General features: G+C 45.0%; 1 protein-coding gene across 4 annotated transcripts in view; it reads right to left on the bottom strand.

Annotated features, from left to right (window-relative positions):
• Positions 1-24411, bottom strand: part of GRAP2 (GRB2-related adaptor protein 2) — a 73449-nt gene that overhangs the window by 4145 nt on the left and 44893 nt on the right. For 2 of the 4 annotated variants that reach the window (XM_008074108.1, XM_008074107.1), the window contains exons 2-5: positions 19017-19108; positions 11592-11683; positions 6551-6670; positions 1477-1645 (exon numbers count right to left, since the gene is read on the bottom strand). In XM_008074108.1, the coding sequence (XP_008072299.1) occupies positions 1477-1645; positions 6551-6670; positions 11592-11683; positions 19017-19094 (459 nt within the window). In that variant the 5' untranslated portion in view covers positions 19095-19108. Of the gene's footprint in view, positions 1-1476; positions 1646-6550; positions 6671-11591; positions 11684-19016; positions 19642-24411 lie in introns of those variants that run through there. The other 2 variants (XM_021707009.1, XM_008074109.1) reach the window with 2 other exon arrangements.

Genomic DNA, 24411 nt, shown 5'->3' with positions numbered 1-24411 from the left:
CTCAGCCTGTAATCCCAGCACTTTGGGAGGCCAAGGCAAGTGGATTGCCTGAGCCTGCAGTTTGAGACCAGCCCCGGGAACTTGGCAAGACCTTCTCTCTACAATAAGTAAAAAATTAGCTGGGTGTGGTAGCGCACACCTATAGTTCCAGCTATTTGGAAGACTGAGGCAGAAGGATCACCTGGGTCCAGCAGGTTGACACTAAGGTGGCCGTGAGTGTGCCACTGCACTCCAGCCTGGGTAACTCATTTAATCCAGTTTAATGTAATTGTATTTTGCCTTTCTAATCTCTGAATACACATCCTAGTAAGTTAATACCTCTGTCCGCTTCCTGGTTAAAATAATTCACAAAGTCTTGGTTAACCTTTGTTTTATTTCTGAACTTTTGTGTGCACTTGGTGGGAACACCATTTTCTCCTTTGACAGCAGTGTCTCAGGCTTAAAAACACCTGTGGACTGAAAGGGAGGGTTTTCTTTATTGCCTCAAAGCACAGGTTGCCTTCACAGTCTCAATGCCTTTTTAAATAACCTATTCCCGGGATTTCAATGGTTCTTGTGAATGCTTGTTTCTATAATATGCGTCTCTTATAACCTGCTATTTCCTTTGAAAAATAGTTTATAAATTGATGCGTTTGTATGAATTTACTTATGGAAGGCAAGTTAACATTTCTTTAGTGCCCACTGCGGACTAGACTCTGTGGCAGTGCTTAGCTATATTACCTCATTTAATCCTCACAATGGCCCAGTGAAGGAGGAATTATGGTTCTCTCCATTCTACAGATGAGAAAACTGATACTCAAAAGGTTTCTTATCCTGGCTAGGCAATACAGGTAGTTATGTGATTAAATCAGGGTTCGAGGCCAGGTTGGTCTGATACATTTTCTATTAAAATAATACTCTACATTTCAAACAATTCCCAGAGCAAGAACTCCAGGGACAATTTTCTCCTCCCACGTCTCCCCACCCCCACCCTAATCCGTCATAAAACTGTCACCTGCTGCTTTTGTCCTGAGCTCTAGGTTGCTCCCTAATATCCCTGTCTGCAGTCCCCTGGCTCCTTCATTTTTGGGCAACTTCTGAGCTCGGCTGAAAACTGTGCAGCAATATCTATGAATAAGAAAACAAGAGAATCCTCGAGAAGAGCTAATGTGTGTTGACAGTTTGCAGTGTGATTAGGAATGGTGTAAGGGATGGTGAAACATTATCTTTTCTAACCTGCACAACCACCCTGTGAAGTAGAGATAAACATTATCCCCATTTTATGGGTGAGGAAACTGAGGATCGGAAAACTATCCAAAGTTACAAAACTAGAAAGTGCTAAGCTAGGATTTTAAACTGAGATCTGAATTAAGTGTTATTCTGCTTTTCACAATGCTCAGAGGATCTCTCCATCAAATGCATTTTCTTGCTGGTTCATGTGGGAACTTGGACTGCCTAAAATCTCTAGATTGGGGTCGGTCAGGACCTGGATCATACCTGATCTTCTCGGGTTCTGTCCCTAAGGAAGATCTGCTTCTGTTTGGAGATGGAAGTCGTCCTGTAGTAGTCCACCAGCTTATTTAGGGATGGAAACTTCTCAGTCCACAGGAAGTAATGACCCTTGTTGTCTCGCATGACCTTGAAGTGCTGAACGTCATCCTCATGCCTGGAGATCAAGGCAATCCAAATTGTATGTTACATAGTAACAATGTCCCTGCCTCCAGGCTGCTTGCATTTGAGGATGATGGAGTTCTGCTTGGGCAGGAGATGTAGATATGGATGACCCACTCATCACTAGGAGGTGGACTGGCCCAGTCAGGCTTCAGCAAGAGGTCTGTGGGACGGACCACTTAGGACAGGCTATACTAGAGAGGATTTTTACCTCAGCAGAAGGTAATTAGATGAGCTGGAATCTGCCTTGGACACTAGAACAACCTATTACAAGAAAAAAATATTCCAAGTGCTTTAACAACTAAGAGATCAAAGACCTTTTCACGATGTTTATTTGAAACATGGCAACACCCAAGTCTTGTACTGTGCTAAGGACTTGGCAATGGAGAGTTTTTTCAAATCCCTGTTATCTACCTGTTATCAGAAATACTTTGAACCATCTCCTCTAAGCCCATAAAATAGCACTGGCAGGTAGGAAGCTATTCTCTTCCCTAAGGAATATGTCACATTTGTTTGCTGCATAATAAGGATCTCTTGATCTTGGTTGATATTTTGCAAAAATAAGGTTAAAAAGATTTTGTTTGAACTTTTAGGGGGAAAAAAGCATCATATAGAGTTGTACATTTTAATTGGAAAGGATCTCAGAAATTCTTTAGCTTTACTTCTCCATTTCACTGAAGAGGACACTGAGGCTCAGAGAGGCACAGGAGCTTGGTCAAGGTCACTGTGAGTGAGTGGCAGGGCTGAGGCAGAAACCTTGAGTCTCTGATTCCAGTCTGGTAAGCCTGGCCTATGACGCTGCATAAACACACTAACTCGCCGGCTCAGCTCCATGGCTCAGCCTGTAATCCCGTGCCTTCGGGAGGCTGAGGTGAGTGGATTGCCTGAGCTCGCGGGTTCGAGACCCGCCTGGGCAACTTGGTGAGACCTCATCTCTACAATAAATCAAAAATTAGTGGGATGTGGTAGCGCACGCCTGTAGTTCCAGCTACTTGGAAGGCTGAGGTGGAAGAATTGCCGGAGCCCAGCAAGTCGAGGCTGTGGTGGCCGGGAGCAAACAAACAAAACAAACAAACAAAAAACACACTAACTTCTTTTGGATCAGCACCTTTTGATACCAATCTGGACTCACAAGTGATGGGGCATGGCATATTCATACCAGGGCTGGAGGAAATAGATTTTATCCATCTGGGAAGGGTGCCAGGTCTTTACTATTAGATCCAGTCTTATTCCATTGCAAAGTCATTCTCTTTTGGACATAAACATTTATTTTTCAAATGGATATACATTTATATATATAAATAAACTGGCACAAATTATACCCATTGACTGATTCAGAAGAAATATTGAGAATTTAAAGGCTTTTGGAAGTCAGGTACAGTGGCTCATGCCTGTAATCCCAGCACTTTGGGAGGCCAAGGTGGGAGGATCACTTGAGTCCAGGGGTTTGAGACCATCCTGGGCAACATAGCAAGACTTTGTCTCAACAAAAAGAATAAAAAAATTAGCCAGGTGTGGTGGTGCATACCTGTAGTCCCAGCTACTTGGGAGGCTGAGGCAGAAGGATTGCCTGAGTGCAGGAAGTCGAGGCTACAGTGAGCTGTGGTCATGCCAATGCGCCACTGCACTCTAGCCTGGACAGCAGAGTGAGACTCCAACTCAAAAAATAAAAAATAATAAATAAATAAAAATGAAAAAAAGAAGGGTTCTTGGAGAGTAAAGGTAAGTAGAGGCTTCTTAGCAATGGACTAAGGGATCTGTGTTTAGAAGGGTACACAGATTCTAACCCTCAATCTCTTCTTAAGTGCTGAGCTTTGTGCCTGGCCAAGTGAAGCCAAAGGTTGTACAGTAACTTCTTGCTTGGCTGATTTGGAGGTAGTGACCCAAACACTGAATCACTGCATGTCTTTCCCCTTAGTTTTGGCCACGAACAGACACTTTCTTCACTCTAAGACTGCATAGCTCAACTTGTAGTCATTACTCCTCACATCTGGGTGAGGAGAAGGAAATATTCTTGCAATATTGTCATTATTCATCCATGACCGCGTCGTCAAAGAACTCAGTGTGAAATATTACGCCTTTTACTCTATAAGTTGCAAGGATGGATGTGAGGGTTGCAGCTGGTCATCTGGGTCTATGGAGAGAGAATGGCCTGACCATTGACTCAAGTCCTCAGAGCGACAAAGAAAGAAATTGTAACTCTAGGCTCTAAACTCCAAAATCTAGTGTTTCAGCCCATTAACAAAGGCAAAGTGATAAATCTACAATAAGCTCTTAATTATCTGTGCCCCAATGTCAAAACAAATAAAAATGATTCTGTTTTGGAATATATTATACTACATTTCTGCAGAAAATGTGATAGTGATTATGGTTATTGTCACCCTAACAAGAAGCTGCATTGCCTCAACATCAGGGGAAGGAAGACTTTGGCAGAAGTCAAGGCTGACTGTTTTATATAATTCATGTTAATAAAGGAAATATAAAGCATAATTTCTAGCTGAAAAAGCTAGAGTTATTTTCATACAAACCAAAGGCACTAAGAGATGCCCTTCAATCTAACAAATTACTTGGTGCAGTTTATGATAGGGCTGGGGGAAGGGCTTAACAAATAGATTTAACCTGTAAGCTATATTAATGGAGCAAAATTTCATTAATTAAGACAAGTTCAGAATTTGTGATATATCCATATTGGTCTGAGCTAAAGTTTACCATTGCTTAAACTGTGAAAAAAGAAAGTTTGGGTTAAGGAAAATTAAGAGTTTAAGTAAGATTGCAAGGGTAATACTAAAAAGACCAAGCTATTTCAAGCACCTTAGAGGCACATGTGCATACAAATGGTTGACTCATTATTTCTAAGTCCTTTCCATCTATTCTTTAAAGCAGTGGTACCCGACCATTTTGGTATCAGGGACCAGTTTTGTGGAAGACAATTTTTCCACAAACTGGGGGTTGGAGGAGGGGTTGGCTGTGCAGTTAAACCTCATTGCTAATACTAATTTGTATTTGCAGCTGCTCCTTGGTGCTAGCATCACCGTCTCAGCTCCACCTCAGATCATCAGGCATTAGATTCTCATAGGGAGCTCACAATCTAGACGCCTTGCATGCGTAGTGCACAATAGGGTTTGTGTTCCTATGAGAATCTAACACCACTGTTGATCTGACAGAAAGCAGACCTCTGTTTGCCCACTGCTCATCTCCTGCTGCGAGGACCGGTACCAGGTCTGTGGCCCCGGGGGTTGGGGACTCCTACTTTAAAGTATCTACTCTTTCTAAACAGCAAAGTAGACACAATTTGTTACCCAATATTGGACTTCTGTACTTAAAACTAATAGAACTTGATGCCTTTCAAAATACATGAAATAATCCAGTATTTCCTGTCAAGTAACTTGACAACATGGTTTTCCTATACAGGTTGTCATGCCTTCTCCTAATCTATCAGCATTATGTCTTGAACTTTCACATGTGGTCACCAAGTTTGATACTTGACTTGTAATCCCCAACACGCTGACCACATGCAGTGTGTTCAGACTTGGGACTTCTGAGTTTGGGGCTAGTAAATATCTATGCCTGGACTGAGTCGCTTCCTCCTGGGTGCTGCACACGAGTGACATTTCGCTGTTATGGTCCCCCCACCCTTGGCACTCCTTGGGTCTGTTCTGTTGTTCTTGGGTTTGCTGTATTGTACTGTGTTGAGGTAGCCTTTCTTTTTGTTCAGCTGCCTACAACTATATATGTATCTGTCAGGGCTCGGAAAATGATACCCTTTGGCATGCTGAGTGCTTTGAACCAAAGGAGACTGGAAGCTTCAGAAGCAGTCTCAGAAGCAAAGTCTCCCTCTGACCTTCTGCCCTCCCATCTCTCTCTCTTCTTTCTCTCCCAAAGTGAGTCTTAGAAACCCGAATTCCTCTTCCCTCAGGTAGGTCATAGAAACTAGAAACCCTCTCCCCCAAAGCAAACCATAAAACCTAGAAATATTACTGTAACTTTCTCTTGCCTTTCTATGTAGGGGCTGGCTATAAAGAAATTCTCGGATCTAACTTGTCCGATAGTAGGTTATAAGACCCTTGTTCCAGAAAGGCCCTGCTCCATACCTGAGAGAAGGAGTGCCACACAGAGAGCAGAATCTGTCCTAGAAGAATCTGGACAAGTCTTGCTGGGTTTTCCACCTGTCTATTACCATTAGATTATATCCTTTTTGTCCAACCACATTTCTACATGGCTGTCCACTCTTCATTGAACCTCAGCGTAAAAATTTGAGTTTTTCTTGCAAGTCTGGGTATTCTTTTCTGAGGGCTCTTGTGTCACAGAAAACTAAATAAATGTAATATGCTTTTATCTTGTTAACCTGTCTTTCATTGTAGGAGTGTTGGCTGTTCCTGATGGGTGAGGAAAGGTATTCCACCTTTTCTGCCCCAATATATCCTACAGCAGTGACTTGGGATTTTTATATTTCTCCAACCTTTCTTCAGACACACATTAGTAGTAAAAGAAAAGTTTCAACCCCCAGATGGATGTGGACAAGTAGGAATTCTCTTTTCCTCCTCCCTCCCCCCTCCTTCCTTCCACAAATACTCATTGAGTGTCTATTTTGTGCCAGGCACTATTAAAGGCATAAAGATGAAGTAGAGAACAATCTTACCCTTCCAGAAGCACCTGGGCTGGGGGAAGGCAGCTGAATGTATAAATAATTTTGAACACAAACCAATGTGCTAAGTGGTTATGTGTGCGTGTTAGAAAGAAGTGGATAGCAGCACAGTTGTTAAGATACCCTTCATGCTTGGTCTCCTTGGCTATCATACTTTTGATCACTAGATCAAGTTTAAGAGGTCACTTCATGGCTTCAACAGGCTGGGATTTACAGGCTGAGAAGGGTCAGGGCGGTATTGAGAGTGGCCAGTACCTGACAGAGATGGAGAAGTCCCCTGGGGAGCTCTGGCTGGCCCGGATGATGAAGAAACCAACCTCTTTGCCCATGAGTAAGTTCTCTGCCTGGTGTCTCGAGAGGCCTTCATGGAACCATCTATTGAGTGGGATAAAATGAGAGGATCCAGGTAAGACACATGAATGATAGGAGGAAGACATGGAGAAGAGGTGACCCAGAGGGGGACAGGCTGGGGACTCTGCGCAGTAGAGAGCAGAGAGACACCCAAGAGGGCCGACGCTATTTGAAACCAGACCAATGCTCTCAGCAGTTTTCAGGAAAGGCGAGTGAGTGTTTGTTCCCCTTGATTCACCCTCTTTGTTCCTTCCCTCCAGGAGAAGTCTCTCTCTAGCTTGGGAAACTTGAATCATGGAAATGTGCCACTGCACCAAAATGGGGCCGTGTGGGAGTGACTCACTGCGGGAAGCAGCTGCCTTGGGAGGGATAGAAAAGAGCTGCAGGGACAGACATGTCCTGGAGAAGGGAGGGACTGCTTCAGGCCTTGGGCAGGGCCAGGGGTGCTCACTCCTGGGCTGAGACTAAGAGGCCTGGAGACTCCTCTCTGAGGCATTCAAGGAGAGTTACAACCCAGGAGGTCTTGCTACGTGGGCTGGCGTAGAGCATGAGGGGACTTTGCTCTGTGTGCCCAGCAGAGCCTGCAAGGCACCTGGGGAGCTGTGCATACACACTTGGAGATAAGTGAGCCTGGCAGCGGCCAGAGAGCAGCGTCTACACCACTAGCCCCTGGGCCCTCTCCCAAAAAATCCCGGTGTGAAAATGATCTTGACTATAGAAAAGAAGAAACAGAGGAGAAACTGCTCCTCCAGGAGGACAGTCAGGGTGGCAGCCCTTGGAAATATTGCTGCACATGGTGTGGCATGCATGAAATAGGTCAAATGCATACACAGGGCAAGGCAAACAATGGCTACAGCCTCAGGGCAGAAAGCCAGAAACCTCTCTCAACCATAGACAAGCAAAATGAGTGTTTGCAATCATTCAGCAGCCAAAGGTGGGACTGTGTCACATTGCTTCAAAGTGGCTGCTCTAATTGCTACCACCGGAAGGCTAGTACACATGTCCCTTTAAGATAAGTGCTGACAGGACTTGGCTTTGGATTCCTTTGTGAGTGATTCTCTGTGTTTTCTAGAATTTGGGAAACTGCACTCTGAGACAGGGGTAGCAGGAAGGATGTACTTATTCCCAACCTGGGAGCTCAGGGGAGGGTTGACTGTGCTCTGAGGAGGCTGAAAGTAGGTTTCTGATGACCTGGAGACCCTGCCAGAATATTTGCCACACACCCCTACAGGGTGAAGCAAGTGACTACCGCACCACTGCTATGTGCAGAAAATGTAAGGGGACAGGGGAAGGAATGGGATGCGCCCCACAGCAGTGCTGCAGTGGAAATCTTTTAGAAGAGGCAACAGGCAGTTGGGGGATTCAGGAAATGCACATTTGTCTTCTGACTAGAATTGCATAAGTGGCTTCTCTGAAGATTTGAAAAAATTTCCACACACTATTAGACACAAGTGGCCAGAGTTTCAATATTACATATCGCCGGGCTTGGTGGCTCGGCCTGTAATCCCGCACCTTGGGAGGTTGAGGTGAGTGGATTGCCTGAGGTCAAGACCTGCCTGGGCAACTTGGCGAGACCTCATCTCTACAATAAATCAAAATATCAGCCGGGCATGGTAGTGTGCGCCTGTAGTTTCGGCTACTCGGAAGGCTGAGGCGGTAGGATCGCCGGAGCCCAGCAGGTCAAGGCTGCGGTGGCTGGGAGCGGCCACTGAACTCCGGTCTGGGTGACAGAGTGAGACTCCAACTCAAAAAAAAAAAAAATTATATATCATTCCAAAGCTATTCATTAATTTAACAGCTTCATCGAATGTCTGCTGTTGTGCTGTGCCCTCTTCTGCACACTGGGAATGCAGAAGTAAACAGAACAGACAAACACTCCTGCTTTCAGAGAACTTACATTCTAGTGTGTGTGTGTCGGGGGGGCACAATAAACACAAAATAAGGCTGGACTCGGTGACTCAGCCTCTAATCCCAGCATTTTGGGAAGCCGAGGCAAGTGGATTACCTGAGCCCATGGTTCTAGACTAACCTGGGCAACTTGGCGAGACCTTGTCTCTACAATAAATCACAAAAACCAGCCAGGCGTGGTGGTGTGTGCCTGTAATTCCAGCTCCTTGGAAGGCTGAGGAGGAAGGATCACCTAAGCCCAGCAGGTTGAGGCTACGGTGGCCGTGAGTGTGCGACTGCACTCCAGCCTGGGAGATGGAGTGAGATTCCAACTCAAAACACCCCCCCCCACACACACACACAAAATAATTAAAATATGTAGTGGGTCAGACGGTGTCAAGTGCTATGGAGGAAATAAGAACAGAGAAGAGGGACAGGGATTGGGGAGACGAGAAAGACCTTGCTGAGAAGGGGATATTCTACTCTGAAGGAGAATGGGGCGATGAGGAGGAAGCAAAGGACACTGAGGAGAAGCCGCCAGGGAGGCAGGAGGAGCCAACTGGAAAAAGCATCTCAGTGTGAGGGAGGAAGTCTCCCAGGTCACATCAGCTGAGATGAAGGTTGAGAATTGACCCCTGGGACCTGGAGTCCACTAGGACCTTGAAAGGAAAGGTTGGGAGATGAGGAGTTGGAAATAGCCAATACAAACATTTCTTTCGGAGAAACAGAGAGGTAGCTAAAAGGGGACTTGGGATCAAGAGTTTGTTTTGTTTGTTTGTTTTTTTGGTAAGCTGGGAGAAATCACTGCATGTGTTTGCTAATGGGAATAATGCAGCAGAGAGGGAAAGAAGGTTGATGTGGGAGAGAGAGGGAGAATTTCTGCTAGAAGTAGTGACAGTTCCTCCCAAACAGCTGCAGGAAAGGCAGAATGTCTGAGCCCAGTTGCAGGAGGCAGATGGATGTGGTGGGGGTGGGAGTAGGGGTGGGAATACAGGGAGCTTCTCTTCTGGAGACTTTCATTGTTCCAGTGGGATCTGGAAGCAAGGCCATGGGCTGAGAGGAAGGTGGGGGAGAGATTGCAGGTTTGAGGAGCAGGGAAGGTATGCAGTGGTGACTTAGCTGATTACCAGGCAACATCAAGAGCCCGGTGAAAGTCAGTTGTCATTTTCCTGGTCCGTGGTCACTACTGGTTCAACATAAGCTGTTGCACCTCATTAGAGTCACTTTAGTTTTCTTTCTTTCTTTCTTTCTTTTTTTTGAATTGGAGTTTTACTTTGTCATGCAGGCTGGAGTGCAGTGGCATGCTTACAGCCACTGCAGCCTCGACCTGCTGGGCTCAGGCAATCCTTTTGCCTCAGTCTTCCAAGGAGCTGGAACTACAGGCATACGCTACCACACCTGGCAAATTTTTAAAAAAAATTTTGTTATGCCGGGCTCGGTGGCTCAGCCTGTAATCCTGCGCCTTTGGGAGGCTGAGGTGAATGGATTGCCTGAGCCTGCTGGTTCAAGACCCACCTGGGCAGCGAGACCTCATCTCTACAATAAATCAAAAAATCAGCCAGGTGTGGTAGCGTATGCCTGTAATTCCGGCTACTCAGAAGGCTGAGGCGGAAGGATTGCCGGAGCCCAGCAGGTTGAGGCTGTGGTAACCGGGAGCGGCCACTGCACTCCAGTCTGGGTGACAGAGTGAGACTCCAACTCAAAAAAAAAAAAAAATTATTTGTTGTAGAGACAAGGTCTTGCCAAGCTGCCCAGGCTGGTCTCGAACCCTTGGGCTCAGGCAATCCTCTCCTCTCTGCCTCCCAAAGTACTGGGATTACAAGTATGAACCACTGTGCCCAGCCACTTTAGTTTTCTAACCAACTTTTGCTCTTCAGGTTAGACTGTGGTCCTGAGACAAGATTAGATTTCTATCTAGCTCTTGTGGTCAATTCTTGAGACACACAAAACCCAATCTCAAATTTCATTTCCTCTTTATAAAGGAAATTTTCCCTTTCCTCCACTGACTTCTCTCACTAGGGTAAGCATGCTTTAAGGAAGGCAGGGAGTGTCCACACACCCACTGATTAAGGGCCCAGAGCTTGGTTGGGAAGGAAGGTAGGGCTGGGAAGTCATGCTGAAGTTCCTTGAAGTGGGTTGGCCAACAGTGCCCCCGTTTGAAATTCTTGGAAACCTTGTGATTGCAATCATTATAGATGACTTGCATTTATAAACTTATTTTATCCCAGTGCTTTGGAAGGCTGAGGCAGGAGAATCGCTTGAGGCCAAGAGTTTGAGATCAGCCTGGGCAACATAGAGAGACACCCTTCTCTAGAAGAAAAAAAAAATTAGCCGGGCATGGTGGTACACACCTGCAGTTCTAGTTACTCAGGAGACTGAGGCAGGAGAATCGCCTGAGCCAGGACTTTCAGGCTGCAGTGAGCTATAATCATGCCACTGCACTCTAGTCTGGGCGACAGAGTGAGACCTGCCTCTAAAAAAATTTTTAAAACATCTTATGTTAAGCCGGGCTCAGTGGCTCAGCCTGTAATCCCGCGCCTTTGGGAGGCTGAGGTGAGTGGATTGCCTGAGCCCACAGGTTCAAGACCCGCCTGGGCAGCGAGACCTCATCTCTACAATAAACCAAAACAAAAAAAAAATCAGCTGGGCGTGGTAGTGCATGCCTGTAATTCCGGCTACTTGGAAGGCTGAGGTGGAAGGATCGCTGGAGCCCAGCAGGTCGAGACTGCGGTGGCTGGGAGTGGCCACTGCACTCCAGTCTGGGCGACAGAGTGAGACTCCAACTCAAAAAAACCCAACAAAAACATCTTATGTTATAAAAACTTAAAATAGGCAATATATACACATGGTGTAAAATTCAAAAGGGAATGAAATATAATGCACAATCTCCCTCCTGCCCTGGCCTTCAACTTCGTGGTTCTGAGGGTTCAGGGAGAGATCTCCAGAGGCAGCCATTTTTGACAGTGTCTTGAGCATGCATGGATAATTTTGGTGACCATTGGAAAAATAAGAGGAATATGTATGTGCAAGCCCATCTCAGCAGGCTGCCAATACTTACTCAGGAAACTGGACGTCTATGAAATTCTTGGGTACATATCCTTCTTGGCTCCCAAGCTCTGCCTTCAACCACTCCTCTTGGTTACTTAAAATCTACAAGGAAGAGAAGGAAGGACAAAGACACTGCAAGTTGGATACCAAAAAACAGGGGAAAGGGGCTTCAGGGCAAAGAAAGCCCTTGTGGACTCAGAGGAAAATAAGCTCAGGGAATGAAACTGCTGCTGCAGGGTTTACCCTGAGTCCAGTAGGGGAGCAGTGGATTTATCTTTGGAGTTTGGCTTCTCTCGATCCCAAGTTATTTCTGTCCATTTGTGCCACTCATGTCACCCCACCATGGCTTGGCCCCTCTGACTTGGCACTCAGGGACTTCCCTGAATCTTTTTCTCCTTCTATTTTAGAAATTCATTTGTCCCAGATCTTAGCACCTTAAGTTTCTCACAGAGCAGATGGTGGGAAGGCATGAATGGCTACTCCATAGTTTTGGGGTTTTTTTTCTCTGTCAGGTAGCCAGGAAACTTCTTAAAATTTAATTTGATTTTATTTTTTAAAAAAGTAGATTAAAATTTAAACATCCAAGTGTGGCCAGTGTTGAAAACAGTAACTCTTTGTATTCACACTCTGTGTGTTTCACAAATAGTTTAGATAGAGCTAAAGATACTCAGGATCTCTTTTCTAAACTTGCTTTTAGAGTCAGATCACAAGTCAAAGTCCTGTCTCCTTACTATATGGTCTTACCTTGACTGTGACCCGAAATGTTATCACCTCCGTTGATTACTCATATTTCTCACCAGACTTGACTCTGTGTGGCTTCTGGTTATTTCAGAAAATGAGATTCACCATTAATGTTTGCCACCCCTACTGAGAGTGTTTCTAAAGTTTGTGACATAGACTTGAACAATAATTCTAAATGAAGACAGCAGAGCAAAAGATGGAAAGAACCTTGATGATGTCACTGAGCTGCTGACTTAACCACCCAGGAGCCTTCCTGCTTCTGGACTTTGAGAAATTGTAAATCTTTGTTATTGCTGAAACCATTTTTAGTTTCTGGGTTTTTTGGTTTTTTTTTTTTTTTGAGTTGGAGTCTCACTCTGTCGCCCAGGCTGGAGTGCAAATGGCATGCTCACGGCCACCCCAGAGATGACCTGCTGGGCTCTGGTGATCCTTCTGCCTCAGCCTTCCAAATAGTCTGAACTACAGGCACGCGCTACCATGCCCAGCTAATTTTTGATTTATTGTAGAGATGAGGTCTCGCCAAGTTGCCTCGGCTGGTCTCAAACCCATGATCTCAGCAATCCGCTTACCTTGGCCTCTCAAAGTGCTGGGATTATAGGCTGAGCCACTGAAGTCTTTTATAGCTGAAAATATCTTAACTGATAGAAGTGTGAGGATAAAGGAGAAAACAGAAATTGATAGGAATGAAAGGAGTCACTCAGGCAAAGTCAAAGGAGGAGCTCCTTTCTCCTGCAGCTGTGAGAAAGTGTGGCATATTCTGGGAACTCAACACCTCAGTGTGGCTGGAGTGTAGACTGTGACACCAGGAGAAGAGAGAGGGGAAGCCAGACACACAAGGCCGGCTGGCCCATGCAGAAGAGTTTAGATTTTTACCTTGAAGTGTATGGGGAGCCATGAAAGGATGTTGAGAAGGGAAGTAACAGTAAGAATTCAAACTAAGAAAGAGCTCTGCATCAGTGTGAATGTGGCAAGGAGTAAAGTAGGGGAGAACCTAGGAAGATGAGTGCAGCCCTTCAGCAAGAGGTGATGGGGCCTAGGCTAAGAAGAGGCAAGGGCATATTTTAGAGCAATTCAGGAAGCAACACAAGCAGGATTTCTTGATCATTCTTGGGAGCTAAGAGAGGAGGGAATTCTGGGATGTCTCTGGATTTCTGGCTTGGGAGACTGAGTAGGTGGTGATGCCTCTACGAAAATAGAAAATACAGGAATGGGGGGCAGGGCTGAGGAGAAGCTCAGGGACTTTAGATTGCCTGCGGGTGAATTTGAGTTGAATTCTTCAGTTAAGAAGAAGAGCTCAGGGAGCAGTTGTGAAATCTGGACCCAAGAGGGAGGCTGAGTTTGGGATTTCAGAGTCAACTGGAAGTGGGTGGAGTTGAAGTCATGGGTCCCATTGGTTTCATGGAGAAAAATATGGGAAAAGAACTGAAAGAGAACTAAGTCCTTGAGAAGAGACAGTGACCCATTTCGAACATCACTACCAAGGGGGAAGGAAGAGGATAACACTGAGTGTCGAACCAGAAGACCTGGTTTCTAACTTGACTCGGTCACTAGCTGTGAGATCTTGGGCAGGTCAATTAGTCATTTGAAAAATGGAGGCAATAATAACCATGTAGCACCTCACAGAGCTGATGTGAGGATCAAATAAGCCCTGGCACCTGAAAGTCCTTCAGAAAGTGTAGACTCTTTTCAAAAAATATGATTCCATCAAATGTGATATTCTTATGAGGGAGGACTCCAGCTCCAAAGGACATGGAAGGGATTATACGTCCTTTTAAAGCATTATGTGTGTATGTTTTGAATTTAATCATTTGTTCTGAAGAAATAAAAGTGTGTCCCATATTTGAGTTGGAGATTGCTGAGAACAGAAAACTTTATAGTTTCTAACATCAAATGTGACTATGGGTATCACTAAGGACATGTGGGTATGTGTATGCTGAGGGGGGCAACGGAGGAAGCAGAAAATCTAGGTCAAAAGAACTAGGAAGCTCAGCAGCAGGGCCTCGTAGCGACACAAAGAACACAAGAACATTTCACCCCACCCGTTGCTCCCAAATTTATGACTTTGGAATTCCTTTCTCCTGTCACATGGGAATGCAGTGTTTGGCCAGGGCAGCAAATGTCAAATACAAAGGTAAAAGAGGCCATTTGGAAATTGGCTTATCATCATAAGAACCACACTTTGTACATCATTCTCTAACCTGAAACCTGCTGTCATTTTAGTAATCGTGGCTCGTACTCATCTACTTCCTCTAGAAACTGAAAGATTATCTATCCCACAAAGCCAGCCATTTCTCTCCACCACCTGGTGTTTGGTCTGCCCGAGACTGTGTTTCTAGAGAGGTGAATTTATAGGCTTTTTATGGTGAATAGAAAGTGAGGTTTAAAAAAAAAAAATCTCATTTTCTGCAAAGAAAGGTATTTGAGGGGCGAGGGGGAGATGCTTCCTCCTGCCGTTGTGGGCCCAGGGCCCCCTACTTCCTGTTCTTCTCATCTCTTCATCTGTTCGGTTCTCCCTATCTCTTGTACCCATCATGTCAACCTGAGCAAGGAGTTTGGCCTAAACACTTGAAGTTTTACACTTAAATTTACCGCATCTTAATTCTCATGTTCCCTAAGACAATAATTTTCTGGGTTATGTGGCCTGAGAATAAGTTAGATGTGGGAAGAGAAGGACCAAAAGTACAGCTGGAAAATTTTTTAAATTGGATGAAATTATAGCTCTTAGAGGCATAGCAGAAATCTAAAGTACTAAAGAAGTTAATTAGGTAGAATTAACTCTTAGTGTTTTTAGGTCACTGTTTTAGTAGTAAGAAGTGGGGTCGAGTCAGATGCATTGCAGGAGCAGATAGAAATGCACTGGGTCACAACGCCTTTTTCAAAGCTACTGGCAAATTCAATGGTAAATTCAAATGTAAGTCTAGGGCTGGTACCCCTTTTCTTTCTTTCTTTTACAGATGAGGTTTGATTCTGCTACCCAAGTGATCCTCCCACCTCAGCCTCTCAAGTAACTGAGACTACAGGCATACGCCACCATGCTCTGCTGTACTTTCTAATGAAAAATTCTTGTTTAGTCTTTAGCACTAAAGGCCAAACAAAAGTCAGAGCATCCCAGAAGAGAATTGCTGGGCAGGCAAGAACTAACTTTGAGAATAATTGGGAGGATCCTGAATGTGTTACCCCTTTTGGGAAAGGAGAGGCAGACATTGCTGTCACATGTGCGGAGCCCCAGGTATGGGCCCAACCACCATCACACAGACATTCCATGAGGCTCAGTCAACAAGCCCCTCCATTTTTCTCTTTACCACTACAGCTACAATGGACAGAATGTGAAAAGAGGGAGGGAGCTAGCTTTCTGATGGAATTCTACATGAGCATTCAGAAATGCAATTTAGCAATTCAAGAAATATGCACTGGGCACCTATTTTGGATTGTGACTTGTGTTACTTTTGTTGGATGCTGCAAAGATAAAAAGAAGAACCTGGCATGGCTCTGTTCTCAGGGAGCTCATCAGTGGAGGAATCACTAGTTTATTCATTCATATCAGGGAGTTCTAGGCATTGCTGCTCCAGACACTGAGGCAGACAGCGTCCCACCCATTTGGAGGGCTTTGGTCAGTGGTGTAGCCAACATATAACAGGCAGTTAGGATCCCATAGAGTAAGGGCAGCAATAAGAGCTGGAAACAGAGGGTGCATAAGAACATGGAGTCACAGCCTACTCATAAATAACTATCATGTGAGGTAAGGTCATAGGGCCTGGAAATGAGTGAAGTGTGTGAGAAACCCTGGAGAAGAGCTAAAGAGGGAGTAACTGGCTTTGCTGGGATCACAAGGAAGGGGAGATGAGGGTTCTATGCAAAGGTGGTCAAGTATGTGTGTGATCATAAGGAGAAGGGCACTCAGAGAATGCCTGAGAAAGGACATTGTATAAATTGCAGTGTGACCTGGGAGCACTGTGTCCGCAAAGATGTCTGTATGTGTGTGTGCACACATGCATGCAGAAAGCACATGATGACACTGAATGGTAGGATGGTTTCGATTTCAACCAATTGGTAATGGGGAACTACTAAACGCTTTTGAGCAAGGAAATAATCTGATCTGATTTGTCTCTAGAAAGATCCCTCTGGGACTAGTATGTAGAATGATTGAAGGAGGAAATGAGGTCAATCAAGGTGCTGTGGGAATAGTCTGAGCAGTCAGAGGCAGCGGGAATGGATAATACTGATAATATGGTGACTATTTAGTGAGCATCCGCTTTGGACCATGACCCTCATCTCTAAATCCTGAATCCTTTCCAAAACCCTGCAAGATAGATACTACCTCCACTTATTGAGGAATACACGAAAGCTTAGAGTGGGGCAGGTGACCTGGCCCACAGCTAGCAAGCTGGGATTCAAACTCAGATCTATCTGACTCCAAAGTCTATGCTTCTTTTTATTGCCTCACGTCTTTCCAGTGAAGAATAAATTTGCATGAAAGAAAAATACTCAGAGCAGAGTATAGCACTTGGGAGTCAGACAGAGCTCCATCCAGATCCTGATGTAGCACACTGTAGCTCTGTGAACTTGGACACATGATTTGATTTCTTAGGCTCAGCTTCACATTTGTAAAGTGGAGGAAAGTTTAGGAAACCTATGACTGCTTCATAGGTTTGCTGAGATGATGAAATCATTCCTGCACACCTCTTAGCCAGATCCTGGCCCTGCACACTGAGCACCAGGATTTGGCAAAGGAGCTACTGATGATCTCTGAGGCTTCTGGCTTGGTGACTGACCTAAGATAATACTTAGACCATGAATAGGGGAGTGGTTTGGATGGAAGTGGGGGTGAGGTGGGCCCAGGGGTTTGAGCAATTCTGAACATCCTGAGTTAGAAGCTGGAGTCCACAAAGGAACATCAACAGACAATTGGAAGTGTGGGTCTGAAGTTCAGGAGAGAGATCAGAGCGAGAGCAAGAGCCATAGACCTGAGGGTCTTTGACACAGAGGTGAGAGTTGAAGCCAGAGAAGTGATGAGACTACAGAGTGAAAAGGAAATCAGACAGCTGAAGGCAAAACTTCCTTTTCAGGATAGAGAGAGAGAGAAAAGGATCACTCACAAAAGTGACCTGTAAGAGTGCTCAGGAGGAAAGGAGGAGAGCCAAGAAAGGGTGGTGCCACTGAAGGAAGCAGGAAGAGCTTCCAGGAGAGGGACTGTTAGCAGCTTTGACTTCCACAGGCATTTCAGTGGGGCCGTTGCATTTCACATGAAGGAGATCACTGGTGGACTTCAAAAGAGTGTCAGGAGATAAAAGGCAGATTCCAGAAGGTTGTGAAATGAATGGGAAGTGAGAAGTGGAGCTCACCCTGTGTAGAGAATTCCTCCCAGTACTGGCAACAAAAGAGATGGAAGAAATTAGGAGTTGGACTGGGAAGCAAAGTTGAGGAAAGTTCTTTTTTTCCCCCTTTTCCTTTTCTGGGAGATAGAGAAAACTCAAGCAAGATATTAGGTTCTGTTTGCAATGGAAGATGAGGGTGGGAGTTGGCCCAAGGATGCTTTAGATGGGTGATAATCACATGGTCATGATGCCCACAGAGAAGGAAGGACTTATCACATGGCAAAAGCCTCCAAGACAGTGAAAGTCACCTTTTTCTAGGTCAGCAGCCCAACCAATATTTGGAGTTGGCAAAGGCCTCTGCTTTGCCACCATGTTACTAGCTCTCAGTGATTGAGAACAGTTAGAAAGCTACATACTGGGCACATTCAAATTCCAAAAGAAATAATTCTACATGGTTCACGCTCCACAGATGCCCTCCCAGAGTCACCCTCTCACACGCTGACAGGGTTCTTTGTATTGCAAGCAAAATCTCGGTGGTAAGACAATGATGGCCTTAGTGTCGCTGGGCATCTGAAAGGGCCCATTGCGGCTGCAGAGGACAGGGGATCAGGATACATGAGGATGCTTTGAAGTCAGGCATGGGGATTTTGGGTTCCCATACTCCCGAATGACTGCTTGAAGGGCTTGTGTTCTTTTGCAATAAGAAACAAGGGTTAAGAGTCTTAAGTACTTGAAATGTGGGAGAAGTCCAAGGCCACTTCAGCTCAGCAAGTGGCCACTACAACTGAAGTGCAGGCTGAAGACACGTTTTGAGAAGCTCCGGACTGGCCAGGTGTGCATGGCCTTTGCTGAGCCACATTTGCTCTGGCCACCCTTGCCAGGCTGTCTGCACTCACGCCCTCTCCTCCTAAGTTCTAGCACTGCTGAATCTGGTGATGCTCCCTGAATTCAGCAAGGGCTCACACATCTCTGAGGTTTACTAAGAGGCCAACACACTTTTGTTGCATTCCTGACATTCATGCTGCACACATTCCTACACACTTCATCTTCCAAGGTGGAATCATTTATTACCTTACCCGTGCTCCCTGAGCACTTAGCCAAAAGCATCTGTAACAGGCATATGTATGAATGTGTTTCTCCCTCCAGACCACGAGTATCTCAGACTAAGGATGGTGGCTTATGCCGACTCTGTGTCTGTCACCTGCCTAGTGTCTGGCACATGGGTACCCAAAAGGGGCCCTTTGGATCAAAGTGAACTTCTCTTTTTAAAAGGAACTGCATGCAGTTCTTAAGAGACAATGGCGTGGTTGTTAGATTACCTCTGGCCAATGGCATAACCTAAACCCCCTATGGCTCCCCTGGGGCCCCATGCCACCTACCTTCAGAATGTCTCCAGTGTGAAAGCTCAGTTCATCCTCACCTGAGGCAGTGAAATCAAACTTGGCAACAGCTTCCATGTTGTGATGAGAAGCTGAAAGAGAAATAACGTGGTCATTGTTCCTCTCGACCAGGAGGAGGGCAGCAGAGCTGATGTTGCACCTGGCAGTCAGCAGTTCATGGAGTGGTTGGTTGAACGTCTCCAGGCCAGAGAGCAAGACTTCGGTGCACAGCAAGGGCTTATGTTTGCGGGAAGAGTTGCTGCAGTCTCTAGGATCTGGGTTCCAGGATCATTCTCCGAATCTCCAGATGCCAGGAGAAGGAAATGAAGGCTAGTCACAGCCTTTCCCCCTCCTCTCATCTCCCTTTGCCTGTCCTGGCCTGACACCACTTCTAGGGGCATCTCTGTTTCTAGTAGCTAAGGATGGAAGGCTCTATCGGCTGTAACTTGAGGCCTGAGGGGCTGGAAAGACTATTCTGTAAACACTGTCCCAAGACTGTTCCTTGGCAGCTATATTTAACCAGGCAGTGTTAATTAGACAGATGCCATTTCCTCTTTTACATCGGAATCATTTAAGAGAATTAGACAGCATTGGCCAGTAGGGAACTCAGCTTTCGTCTGCATGGTTTGAGAGTAGAAGGCATTTTGGTGTAGAATTGGGAGACTCAATTGGAACGTGAGACCTGTGTAAATAAATAAATAAATTAGTACATAAAGAAATGGTCTACACTGAGTATGATGTGGAGTTGTTTTTAGGAGACAGTGGGATAGTGATGGCAAGAGAGCTGGCTCGAATCCTGGCTTTGTTGGTAAATAGCTATATGATCTTGGGCAAGTAATTAAACCTCTTGGGCAAGTAATTAAACCTCTTGGAGTCTGTTCCCTCATCCATAAAATGGAGATAATAATATTCAACTAATAATTGTGAGATTAAATTAAATAATAGATGTAAACTATATTAGGTGTAAACAAGATAAAGCTACATAGTATTTATTTTAAAGTAATTTTATGGAATGAATTTTTCCCCAGCAAAGGTAGCACAAGTTTTTTTTCTGATTCGCTCATCACCTGTGAACTTTTCTCACTGAAATTTGATATTGGGCGGGCTCGGTGGCTCAGCCTGTAATCCCAGCACTTTGGGAGGCCGAGGTGAGTGGATTGCCTGAGCCCGTGGGTTCGAGACCCGCCTGGGCAACTTGACCTCATCTCTACAATAAATAAAAAATCAGCCAGGCGTGGTTGCGTGTGCCTGTAGTTCCAGCTACTTAGAAGGCTGAGGTGGAAGGATCGCCGGAGCCCAGCGGGTCGAGGCTACGGTGGCCGGGAGCAGCCACTGCACTCCAGTCTGGGTGACAGAGTGAGACTCCAACTCAAAAAAAAGACAAAAAAAAACACACAAAAAAAGAAATTTGATATTTAGTCTCCATGACTGTCAAATCCTGTGATTCTCTGCTAAGACGGCTTACCGTCAGGACAATCTTGAGAGCTGTTGTTCTGTTGTTTTTCAAAATTTCCCTAAGTCGCAAACCCTTTAGTTTAGTTAATGAGTACTCTCAAACCTAATGGACTTTCAGTGACAAGTAAACTGGGACCACAGTTGTCCTCTCAGTGGGAATTCCTACCCAAGGAGAGGCGATTTGGGTAAATGAGAAATGCGGCTGCCAGTAGGAGGGGGGCAGCACCAGGAGATCAGAGGATTAGAGCCGACTGCAAGTGGATGATAGCAAGGGTCTCCTTTCTCTGATTCTCCACATTTGCTTGGTCTTCTACAGGTAATTTGCAGAGATGAATATTACTCACCTAAAGGTTGATATTAAGCAAAAAGTAGCTCAGGAGCCAAAGGAAAATGTCATAGTGAACCCTCTGAGCTTTATCAAGAGTCAAAACTTATTTCCAAATGACAACAACGAAAATACACTTTTTGTGCACTTACTTCAAGATCTGTCTATCCCTGGCAAATCAAAATGTTTGTGGCCTAGGATGACCCATTCAACAGGAAGAAGTATTCTGCCCTCCTTAGTTAATGCTAAATGCCTTTGCTGATTTGTTTCGCCCCATTACTTTAACATGCAAGCCTCCTCCTAATTAAGGCCTAGCCTCTGGTTTGTAGGGAGACACAGCTTCTGTGGGTCATCCTCATGGTGTCAACTGTGGATGCTGGTCATCTCAAGGGATCAAGTGTCAGGTGAATGGTCCTAAAAACCAAGATCCCATTTCTATGCAAATTTACCTTAATAAGCAGGATGGAGACAAGGGGAGGGCAAATGCTAAACATATTAGAAAGTTACATAAATTAGAGATGAAAAAATATCCAAGGCATGCTCTAGATATGACCTTGATTTTGGGAAGATCTCTCCAGCATTCCATGTAGCTCAGCTTAGGCTTGGGCGCTTGGTCCAGGTTGGCTGTAAATCCCTTTGGTGAGAAGGCAGAAGCAGAGGTAAATTTGCCTCTGAATAGTGGGGCTTTTCTCTGCCTTCCCTTCCCCCAGGAGGCAGGCAGTATGGCAAAGGACGACACTGGCATATCACAGAGCTCCCCAGCTTATCATATTCATCCTGGCTCAAAAAACCCAATTAAACAGGCCCACTCTTCATGAAATGACTTTGAAAACATTTGTTTGCTTCTATTTCCATTTGTGAAATGAAATCTGCCAGGCTGCTGTTTGTTCAAGGTAGGGTGGGGTGGAGTATGGTCTCTTTTCATTCAAATCACAGAGATCTGAAAACTCTTCCCTTGAAGCACCCCTAATAGCACAGAATGATAAATATGCTACCCCCAGGGATCAGTCTTCTGTTTGATTAGAAAAATGCATGGAAATTTATATCCCATTCCTCTGTCTCCATTACTGTTAATTTTGAAAAGTTTTAAAATTACCACCAGGGAAAAAAGAAAACGGACTGAATATAGTTTATGCAGTATTTATCCATTTATTTTATAATCTGTACCCGCCATTACTACATACTAATCTGCGAGGCAAAAGAATATCCATGATGGAGTTAAAAACTGGGTAGCAACAATTCAGAGAGAGAGAGAGAGAGAGAGAGAGAGAGAGAGAGGGAGAAAGAAGAGGTAAGGGAGGTGTGGGGGGGTGGGGAGACACAGAGAGAGAGGGAGAAAGTGTGCAACAGCCTGAATTCAAGAATGCAATGGAGTCTTCATGCAGTTGATTTCAATTTCAGTGCTTTAGCTCTCTGGGAGAGATGAAGAGAGAGACCCCCGTCTTTGGAGACTCTCATAGATGGATTAAATGTGCTCTCCCTTTCAGTGCTAGGCATCAGAAATGGTTGAAATGATACTTGCCATATAGTGTGAGAAGCTGTAGCCTCCAGGGACAGCCAAGCCACCTCCAGCAGCACCACCACCCACCCTTCCAACCCCATTGACGATGCCTTTGGTAGGATCTCAACGCTAGTTCTGCTTCTCCCCAGCCCTCTGCCTATCTCACTTCCCTCTCTATGAGTTGCATGCAATATCCATTAGTGGCCTGGTGACACAGATCTGCTTCACCACGGGGTGATGCCACACAGGACTGCCCTGGACATGATTTTCTCTGCCCTTGCATTTCCATGTAAGCTTCTTTCACCGCCAAAAAAAAAAAAAAAAAACCCTGTAAAATGTTCAGGCTAGCCGGGCTTGGTGGCTCAGCCTATAATCCCGCGCCTTTGGGAGGCTGAGGTGAGTGGATTGCCTGAGCCCGCAGGTTCGAGACCCGCCTGGGCAGCGAGACCTCATCTCTACAATAAATAAAAAAATTAGCCGGGCATGGTAGCACGCGCCTGTAGTTCCAGCTACTTGGAAGGTTGAGGCGGAAGGATTGCCGGAGCCCAGCAGGTCGAGGCTGCGGTGGCTGGGAGCGACCACTGCATTCCAGTCTGGGCAACAGAGTGAAACTCCAACTCAAAAAAAAAAAATGTTCAGGCTATATACCAGGAATGCTTGCCTACTTCTAGAATATAGCCACCATAGAGGATGAAAACAAAAGTTATGAGACACCTCTTTAAAATAACTTCCATTTGAAAGCCAGATTATAAGTGGATTTGCTCAGAGACATGTAGTTACCATCAAAATGGTACCGGGCAAGAAACTTCTTGAACAATTTCAGCTCCTCCTAAGTTGGCTATGAATAGCCAAGGTTTCCATTTTATGTCTCTTAAAAAGGGCAATTGCATAACACCACCAAGCTATGTGAAGATTCAGGCTCAGGACCCAGCAAAAGAGGGAGATGGATTCTAAATTGATACCACTTCCTATTTTGCGAGGAAAGCTCTTATTTGAATACTTGCCCGATTTATGTTGTAATTCAGAGAAGATAATGTCTTTAAATGTTTTTACAAAGAGAAAGAAACATTGCTTTTTATAAATATTGCTTGTTGCATATTTATCAGGATATTAGCAACAAATGTAATTTTTATTAGTTTATCTTGTATATGAAATAAAGCAAGAGAATAGTGAGTAGAGTATACATTTTAGGACTTTGGTTGCAGCTACCAAGAGGAACTTAGTGAAAAATGTAAGTGATACCAGGTACCTAACGTCACATAAAGCAGAGACTTGGAATCCACAGCCTTTCTGCTTTTTCTGTTCGACAGGTAAAGCCTTTCCTGGAGGAAATGGAGGAGGCTGCTTTCTCCCCCCTCAGAGAATTGACGAGGTCAGCTCAATTACTTTTCAGAAGTAGGAAACCTTACACTGTCAGGAAAACATGATCATAGTCAAGCCCTACCATACACAATAGGTATATTCTTGAAAAGTTATAATGAATAGGGCACTTGTAAACGGAATCACATTAGCATGTATTATGGAGGCTCACTCTATAAAGGAATTCTGTGGCGAATCGCTTTATAAAATGAAAGGAAAATTTGTTATGCAAATAACTACCTTTTAATTTATCTGTTTGAAAGTCTGGGTTTTCATGCACCGAGTCTTAAAACAGAGCACACCTGCATATTCCTTCCAGCTCTGCACACTGCGGGTCAAATAAATATTTGTTTCCTGTCTTCTCAAGTCCTCAAGCACTTTAAGAAAACCTCTCCTATTGATATGGAACGTTCCACTTTGGAGTTGTCAAACCCTTTCTGTACAGGGCTAGAGAGTAAATATTTTTGGCTATGTGGGCCATCCAGTCTCAGTCACAGTTACTCAACTGGGCGGTTGTAGTGGGGGAAGGCAGCCTTAGATGACAGTAAATAAATGGGCATAGCAGTGTTCCAATAAAACTTTATTTGGCCGGGCTTGGTGGCTCAGCCTGTAATCCTGCGCTTTGGGAGGCTGAGGTGAGTGGATTGCCTGAGCCCACAGGTTCGAGACCCGCCTGGGCAACTTGGCAAGATCTCATCTCTACAATAAAAAAAATTAGCCAGGTGTGGTAGCACGTGCCTGTAGTTCTAGCTACG

Source organism: Carlito syrichta, unplaced genomic scaffold (assembly GCF_000164805.1).
Source record: "Carlito syrichta isolate Samal-C Ts95f unplaced genomic scaffold, Tarsius_syrichta-2.0.1 Scaffold316302, whole genome shotgun sequence".
Taxonomy (NCBI): domain Eukaryota; kingdom Metazoa; phylum Chordata; class Mammalia; order Primates; family Tarsiidae; genus Carlito; species Carlito syrichta.
Note: the sequence above shows the minus strand (reverse complement) of the source record. Positions and strands in the feature narration are given on the sequence as shown.